The following is a 10,000-nucleotide window of genomic DNA, read 5'->3' as shown; positions in this document are numbered from 1 at the left end:
ATACACACAGCTACTGTACTGTCCTGTATACACAGAGCTACAGTACTGTCCTGTATACACAGAGCTACTGTACTGTCCTGTATACACACAGCTACTGTACTGTCCTGTATACACAGAGCTACTGTACTGTCCTGTATACACAGAGCTACAGTACTGTCCTGTATACACACAGCTACTGTACTGTCCTGTATACACACAGCTACTGTACTGTCCTGTATACACAGAGCTACAGTACTGTCCTGTATACACAGAGCTACTGTACTGTCCTGTATACACACAGCTACTGTACTGTCCTGTATACACAGAGCTACAGTACTGTCCTGTATACACAGAGCTACTGTACTGTCCTGTATACACACAGCTACTGTACTGTCCTGTATACACAGAGCTACTGTACTGTCCTGTATACACAGAGCTACAGTACTGTCCTGTTTACACACAGCTACTGTACTGTCCTGTATACACACCGCTACTGTACTGTCCCGTATACACACTGCTACGGTACTGTCCTGTATACACACAGCTACTGTACTGTCCTGTATACACAGAGCTACTGTACTGTCCTGTATACACACAGCTACGGTACTGTCCTGTATACACAGAGCTACTGTACTGTATACACAGAGCTACTGTACTGTCCTGTATACACACAGCTACTGTACGGTCCTGTATACACAACGCTACTGTACTCTCCTGTATACACACAGCTACTGTACTGTCCTGTATACACAGAGCTACTGTACTGTCCTGTATACACACAGCTACTGTACTGTCCTGTATACACACAGCTACTGTACTGTCCTGTATACACACAGCTACTTTACTGTCCTGTATACACACAGCTACTGTACTGTCCTGTATACACAGAGCTACTGGGCTGTCCTACATACACACAGCTACTGTACTGTACTGTATACACAGAGCCACTGTACTGTCCTGTATTCACACAGCTACTGTACTGTCCTGTATACACAGAGCTACTGTACTGTCCTGTATACACAGAGCTACTGTACTGTGTACACAGAGCTACTGTACTGTCCTGTATACACACAGCTACTGTACTGTCCTGTATACACAGAGCTACTGGGCTGTCCTGTATACACAGAGCTACTGTACTGTCCTGTATACACAGAGCTACAGTACTGTCCTGTATACACACAGCTACTGTACTGTCCTGTATACACACAGCTACTGTACTGTCCTGTATACACACAGCTACTGTACTGTCCTGTATACACACAGCTATTGTACTGTCCTGTATACACAGAGCTACTGTACTGTCCTGTATACACACAGCTACTGTACTGTCCTGTATACACACAGCTACTGTACTGTCCTGTATACAGAGCTACTGTACTGTCCTGTATACACACAGCTACTGTACTGTCCTATACACAGAGCTACTGTACTGTCCTGTATACACAGAGCTACTGTACTGTCCTGTATACACACAGCTACTGTACTGTCCTGTATACACACAGCTACTGTACTGTACTGTATACACACAGCTACTGTACTGTCCTGTATACACACAGCTACTGTACTGTCCTGTATACACACAGCTACTGTACTATATACACAGAGCTACTGTACTATATACACACAGCTACTGTACTGTCCTGTATACACAGAGCTACTGTACTGTCCTGTATACACAGAGCTACTGGGCTGTCCTACATACACAGAGCTACTGTACTGTCCTGTATACACACAGCTACTGTACTGTCCTGTATACACACAGCTACTGTACTGTCCTGTATACACAGAGCTACAGTACTGTCCTGTATACACAGAGCTACTGTACTGTCCTGTATACACACAGCTACTGTACTGTCCTGTATACACAGAGCTACTGTACTGTCCTGTATACACAGAGCTACTGTACTGTCCTGTATACACACAGCTACTGTACTGTCCTGTATACACACAGCTACTGTACTGTCCTGTATACACAGAGCTACTGTACTGTCCTGTATACACACAGATACTGTACTGTCCTGTATACACACAGCTACTGTACTGTCCTGTATACACAGAGCTACTGTACTGTCATGTATACACACAGCTACTGTACTGTCCTGTATACACACAGCTACTGTACTGTCCTGTATACACACAGCTACTGTACTGTATACACACAGCTACTGTACTGTCCTGTATACACAGAGCTACTGTACTGTCCTGTATAGCTACTGTACTGTCCAGCTACTGTACTGTATACACAGAGCTACTGTACTGTCCTGTATACACACAGCTACTGTACAGTCCTGTATACACAGAGCTACTGTACTGTCCTGTATACACAGAGCTACTGTACTGTCCTGTATACACAGAGCTACTGGGCTGTCCTGTATACACAGAGCTACTGTACTGTCCTGTATACACAGAGCTACAGTACTGTCCTGTATACACACAGCTACTGTACTGTCCTGTATACACACAGCTACTGTACTGTCCTGTATACACACAGCTACTGTACTGTATACACAGAGCTACTGTACTGTCCTGTATACACACAGCTACTGTACTGTCCTGTATACACACAGCTACTGTACTGTCCTGTATACACACAGCTACTGTACTGTCCTGTATACACACAGCTACTGTACTGTCCTGTATACACAGAGCTACTGTACTGTCCTGTATACACAGAGTTACTGTACTGTCCTGTATACACACAGCTACTGTACTGTCCTGTATACACACAGCTACTGTACTGTCCTGTATACACAGAGCTACTGTACTGTCCTGTATACACACAGCTACTGTACTGTCCTGTATACACAGAGTTACTGTACTGTCCTGTATACACACAGCTACTGTACTGTCCTGTATACACACAGCTACTGTACTGTCCTGTATACACACAGCTACTGTACAGTCCTGTATACACAGAGCTACTGGGCTGTCCTGTATACACAGAGCTACTGTACTGTCCTGTATACACAGAGCTACAGTACTGTCCTGTATACACACAGCTACTGTACTGTCCTGTATACACACAGCTACTGTACTGTCCTGTATACACACAGCTACTGTACTGTCCTGTATACACAGAGCTACTGTACTGTATACACAGAGCTACTGTACTGTCCTGTATACACACAGCTACTGTACTGTCCTGTATACACACAGCTACGGTACTGTCTTGTATACACAGACCTACTGTACTGTCCTGTGTACACACAGCTACTGTACTGTCCTGTATACACACAGCTACTGTACTGTACTGTATACACACAGCTACTGTACTGTCCTGTATACACACAGCTACTGTACTGTACTGTATACACACAGCTACTGTACTGTCCTGTATACACACAGCTACTGTACTGTCCTGTATACACACAGCTACTGTCCTATATACACAGAGCTACTCACAGAGCTACTGTACTATATACAAAGAGCTACTGTACTGTCCTGTATACACAGAGCTACTGTACTGTCCTGTATACACAGAGCTACTGGGCTGTCCTACATACACAGAGCTACTGTACTGTCCTGTATACACAGAGCTACTGTACTGTCCTGTATACACACAGCTACTGTACTGTCCTGTATACACAGAGCTACTGTACTGTCCTGTATATACAGAGCTACTGTACTGTCCTGTATACACACAGCTACTGTACTGTCCTGTATACACACAGCTGCTGTACTGTCCTGTATACACAGAGCTACAGTACTGTCCTGTATACACACAGCTACTGTACTGTCCTGTATACACACAGCTACTGTACTGTCCTGTATACACAGAGCTACAGTACTGTCCTGTATACACACAGATACTGTACTGTCCTGTATACACACAGCTACTGTACTGTCCTGTATACACAGAGCTACTGTACTGTCATGTATACACACAGCTACTGTACTGTCCTGTATACACACAGCTACTGTACTGTCCTGTATACACACAGCTACTGTACTGTATACACACAGCTACTGTACTGTCCTGTATACACAGAGCTACTGTACTGTCCTGTATACACACAGCTACTGTACTGTCCTGTATACACACAGCTACTGTACTGTATACACAGAGCTACTGTACTGTCCTGTATACACACAGCTACTGTATTGTCCTGTATACACAGAGCTACTGTACTGTCCTGTATACACACTGCTACGGTACTGTCCTGTATACACACAGCTACTGTACTGTCCTGTATACACACAGCTACTGTACTGTCCTGTATACACACAGCTACTGTACTGTCCTGTATACACACAGCTACTGTACTGTCCTGTATACACAGAGCTACTGTACTGTATACACAGAGCTACTGTACTGTCCTGTATACACACAGCTACTGTACTGTCCTGTATACACACACGCTACTGTACTCTCCTGTATACACACAGCTACTGTACTGTCCTGTATACACAGAGCTACTGTACTGTCCTGTATACACACAGCTACTGTACTGTCCTGTATACACACAGCTACTGTACTGTCCTGTATACACACAGCTACTGTACTGTCCTGTATACACACAGCTAATGTACTGTCCTGTATACACACAGCTACTGTACTGTCCTGTATACACAGAGCTACTGGGCTGTCCTACATACACACAGCTACTGTACTGTCCTGTATACACAGAGCTACTGTACTGTCCTGTATACACACAGCTACTGTACTGTCCTGTATACACAGAGCTACTGTACTGTCCTGTATACACAGAGCTACTGTACTGTGTACACAGAGCTACTGTACTGTCCTGTATACACACAGCTACTGTACTGTCCTGTATACACACAGCTACTGTACTGTCCTGTATACACACAGCTACTGTACAGTCCTGTATACACAGAGCTACTGGGCTGTCCTGTATACACAGAGCTACTGTACTGTCCTGTATACACACAGCTACTGTACTGTCCTGTATACACACAGCTACTGTACTGTCCTGTATACACACAGCTACTGTACTGTCCTGTATACACACAGCTACTGTACTGTATACACAGAGCTACTGTACTGTCCTGTATACACACAGCTACTGTACTGTCCTGTATACACACAGCTACTGTACTGTCCTGTATACACACAGCTACTGTACTGTCCTGTATACACAGAGCTACTGTACTGTCCTGTATATACAGAGTTACTGTACTGTCCTGTATACACACAGCTACTGTACTGTCCTGTATACACACAGCTACTGTACTGTACTGTATACACACAGCTACTGTACTGTCCTGTATACACACAGCTACTGTACTGTCCTGTATACACACAGCTACTGTACTATATACACAGAGCTACTGTACTATATACACACAGCTACTGTACTGTCCTGTATACACAGAGCTACTGTACTGTCCTGTATACACAGAGCTACTGGGCTGTCCTACATACACAGAGCTACTGTACTGTCCTGTATACACACAGCTACTGTACTGTCCTGTATACACACAGCTACTGTACTGTCCTGTATACACACAGCTACTGTACTGTCCTGTATACACAGAGCTACTGTACTGTCCTGTATATACAGAGTTACTGTACTGTCCTGTATACACACAGCTACCGTACTGTCCTGTATACACAGAGCTACAGTACTGTCCTGTATACACACAGCTACTGTACTGTCCTGTATACACACAGCTACTGTACTGTCCTGTATACACAGAGCTACTGTACTGTCCTGTATACACACAGCTACTGTACTGTCCTGTATACACACAGCTACTGTACTGTCCTGTATACACAGAGCTACTGTACTGTCCTGTATACACACAGCTACTGTACTGTCCTGTATACACAGAGCTACCGTACTGTCCTGTATACACAGAGCTACTGTACTGTCCTATATACACAGAGCTACTGTACTGTCCTGTATACACAGAGCTACTGTACTGTCCTGTATACACACAGAGCTACTGTACTGTCCTGTATACACACAGCTACTGTACTGTCCTGTATACACACAGCTACCGTACTGTCCTGTATACACAGAGCTACAGTACTGTCCTGTATACACAGCTACCGTACTGTCCTGTATACACAGAGCTACTGTCCTGTATACACAGAGCTACTGTACTGTCCTGTATACACAGAGCTACTTTACTGTCCTGTATACACACAGCTACTGTACTGTCCTGTATACACAGAGCTACTGGGCTGTCCTACATACACACAGCTACTGTACTGTACTGTATACACAGAGCCACTGTACTGTCCTGTATTCACACAGCTACTGTACTGTCCTGTATACACAGAGCTACTGTACTGTCCTGTATATACAGAGCTACTGTACTGTCCTGTATACACACAGCTACTGTACTGTCCTGTATACACACAGCTGCCGTACTGTCCTGTATACACAGAGCTACAGTACTGTCCTGTATACACAGAGCTACTGTACTGTACTGTATACACAGATGTTACTGTACTGTCCTGTATACACAGATGTTACTGTACTGTCCCCATTACACAAGTTATCTCTATGAAGTCCCTTGGGTGTCTGCTCTGCTTTCCCTGCTGCCCTATTTGATCGCCCTGGCCTGTCACACACACACACACACACACACACACACACACACACACACACACACACACACACACACACACACACACACACACACACACACACACACACACACACACACACACACACACAGACCCGTGAGACACCAGATGGCTGTGAACCATCCCCATGGCGATGTACCTCTTTATTACCTGCACCCACAGCTCTCTTCTCTCCCTAACACACATCCTGACCTTTATACTCTTCTATCTTTCCTCCCTCATCCCTGTCCTTCCTTCCTCCTCCTCCTCCTCCTCTTCCTCTCACTCCCTTCTACCCTCTCCCTGTTCTGCTGGCATTCTTTGCATCTGTTTTGTCTCTCCCTTCCCCCGCCCCCCTGTTTTTCCCCTCTCTCTGTGCTCATGTCTGTTTCAAGCTGTTCTCTCCATCTCGTCCCTCCATATTTCTCCTCATCCTTTCATCTCTAATTCATTTTCAGTGTCTTTATCATTCCCCACCCCACCCCACCCCAAAGTGGACAGTGTGTATGTGTGGGCGGTAATTGTCACTGTGTTTTATCATTAGCAGGCTGCACCTCCTTAATGGTTCCTTCACATTGTCCCTTCTACAGATGGCAGGGATGTTTTAATATTGAAGAAATGACAGATGCTGTAGAATACCGGGACGGACACACAAACCCACACAAACAGACCCCATTCAATCACTCACTCTAGTCCGAGGTCGTTGTGCTCCTGAGGCAGGAACTTGAAGAGCGCTACATACGTGTGGATGGAGTGAACCTCAATACGCCTGGGAACCTGGATGGACACAGACAGGGAGAAGGAATACAGACGGAAAAACGTTTTAGTTAAATATAGTGTCTCTGAACATAAGGTCAGTTAGCTGGAAGAGGACTGTGTGTGTGTGTGTGTGTGTGTGTGTGTGTGTGTGTGTGTGTGTGTGTGTGTGTGTGTGTGTGTGTGTGTGTGTGTGTGTGTGTGTGTGTGTGTGTACCTTCACACTGGTTTCCTCTACAGGCTCCTGGAGCTGCTCGCTGTCCCCACCCTCAGGTTCCGCCTTCTCGTTTTCACACGGAGGCAGATCTGACAGACAAGGAGATGCGTCACTCAGCCTGAACGATCAGGTCAGACAGCAAGCAAGGATGTACATACTCAAGACACACACACACATAAATACATGAGGGCACACACACACACACATAAATACATGAGGGCACACAGACACACACACACATAAATACACGAGGGCACACACACGCGAACAGACACACACACACATAAATACACGAGGGCACACACACACACACACACATAAATACATGAGGACACACACACACACATAAATACATGAGGGGCACACACACGCGAACAGACACACACACATAAATACACGAGGGCACACACATGAGAACAGACACACACACACACATAAATACACGAGGGCACACACACGCGAACAGACACACACACACATAAATACACGAGGGCACACACACGCGAACAGACACACACACACACATAAATACACGAGGGCACACACATGCGAACAGACACACACACACATAATACACGAGGGCACACACACACGAACAGACACACACACACATAAATACACGAGGGCACACACACGCGAACAGACACACACACACACATAAATACACGAGGGCACACACACGCGAACAGACACACACACACATAAATACACGAGGGCACACACACGCGAACAGACACACACACACACATAAATACACGAGGGCACACACACGCGAACAGACACACACACACATAAATACATGAGGGCACACACACGCGAACAGACACACACACACATAAATACATGAGGGCACACACACGCGAACAGGCACACACACGTGTTCTTACCCCCTGCCTCCTGTGGCATCTCCTCCTCCATGCTGTACTGCCTCTGCTCCCCCTCCTCTCCTCCTTCACCCTGAGAAACAGAGAAAAGACATGGAAAAAGAGGGATTTAAGACAAAAAAGATGGAACAGAGTGAGAGAGGACAAACTCGGGACACATCGAGACACTAAATGTGTTTCTGTACTTTTCTACGTCAAACCCTAATTTTACCAGGTAAGTTGACCGAGAACAGACTCTCAGGCTCTGAGTCATCCAGATATACTGTAGCTAAGAACGCTAGTTGAAGTGAGGGAGATTTGCTGGTATTGCTAGAAATACAACAGGACAAGAGAAATAGGCTCACATGCAGGTGATGGAGCATGTGGAGATTGGGTCACATGCAGGTGATGGAGCATGTGGAGATTGGGTCACATGATTGGGTACAGGGTCACATGAAGGTGAAGGACCCCTCTATAGAGCCACTCATTAACAGGCTGCGTGTCTCCATGGTACAGGTGGTGACGTCATACCTGGCTGTGCGTGGGCGACTCGGACACGCTCCCAAAACTGGAGCGGCTCATCTGTGCCAGGGACGTCCCATAGCGCAGGGCTGCGTAAATAGGGTCCACCCCACGCCCCCGGCCTGCCCCTGAAAACACACACAGATATTTAAACCTTTACAGGAACACACGCACAGACAAGCAGCATCAGAGATTGGGAACTGCCGTCATAACTGACGTTAAGGGAGGCCCAGCCCAGAGCTCTAAATATAGGTGTAATGACCCAGTCCCAGACAGACCTACTGAAGATCTGGCAGAGGGCACCAGTGAAGTCCAAGGCTCTTTACAAGTTTGCACATTGTATTTTCAGGAAGTACATTGTCATTTCAGTGCTCTGTGAGATGAAAGTCAAGCATTAGTGGTAGAGGCTGTATTGAGTTTATGTTTTTTCAGTTTCGGTCAGAGTGAGAATCAGTTGGGACTGGTTCGCTGTTCCAGGTAGAGTGCCATCAATTTAAACCAGTCATTTCCCTGCTCAACAGTCACTGTAATGGCATCGAGGTGGGCTGTTCTGTACTACCTGATGTGTGTAATGACAGGTGATAATCCCAGCCTGCCCTGGCTCAGACCCAAGGTGAGTCCCAAACAGCACCCCATTCCCTTTATAGTGCCAAGGGGATAGGGTCCCATTTTGGAACACAAGCCCCGACGTCAAAGTGACAGACCTGGGGTTATGGTGGGGGGGGCGGGCAGGTTAACGGAACACTGATGGACGGAAGGAGGAAGGAAACAGGGAAGAAGGAAAGGACAGCAAGTGGAATGAGAGCTGGCCCTTATTCATAAGGATCTATTCTATAGGGTGAAGGACTTTAATCACGTCCACTTCCTCTCAGGGCTAGGATACGACACACACATGCAGATAGACACGTGCAGAATACACACGTCTTCATGCACACCCCACACATGGATGCAGATACACAAATCCACACACACACACACATTTTCTTTACTGGGTATGCTCACCTTGGGTGGGCAGCACCTCCTTGACGACAGCCAGCTGTTCGTTAACCAGCATGGGAGAGCTGAAGTTCCGCTTGAAGGCCCCGACCCCAGACTAACACACACAGAGGAGGGAGAATAATATGG

At 46.2% G+C, this 10,000-nt stretch overlaps 1 protein-coding gene across 1 annotated transcript in view; it reads right to left on the bottom strand.

The window, feature by feature from the left end:
• Positions 1 to 10,000, bottom strand: part of LOC118370470 (SH3 and cysteine-rich domain-containing protein 2-like) — a 63,319-nt gene that overhangs the window by 10,511 nt on the left and 42,808 nt on the right. The window contains exons 4-8 of the mRNA XM_052518692.1: positions 9,878 to 9,968; positions 8,885 to 9,003; positions 8,378 to 8,447; positions 7,491 to 7,579; positions 7,206 to 7,294 (exon numbers count right to left, since the gene is read on the bottom strand). Of these exons, the coding sequence (XP_052374652.1) occupies positions 7,206 to 7,294; positions 7,491 to 7,579; positions 8,378 to 8,447; positions 8,885 to 9,003; positions 9,878 to 9,968 (458 nt within the window). The remainder of the gene's footprint in view (positions 1 to 7,205; positions 7,295 to 7,490; positions 7,580 to 8,377; positions 8,448 to 8,884; positions 9,004 to 9,877; positions 9,969 to 10,000) is intronic.

Source organism: Oncorhynchus keta, chromosome 5, assembly GCF_023373465.1.
Source record: "Oncorhynchus keta strain PuntledgeMale-10-30-2019 chromosome 5, Oket_V2, whole genome shotgun sequence".
Taxonomy (NCBI): Eukaryota; Metazoa; Chordata; class Actinopteri; order Salmoniformes; family Salmonidae; genus Oncorhynchus; species Oncorhynchus keta.
The sequence above is the reverse complement of the archived record's forward strand: the minus strand, read 5'-3'. Positions and strand labels throughout refer to the sequence as shown.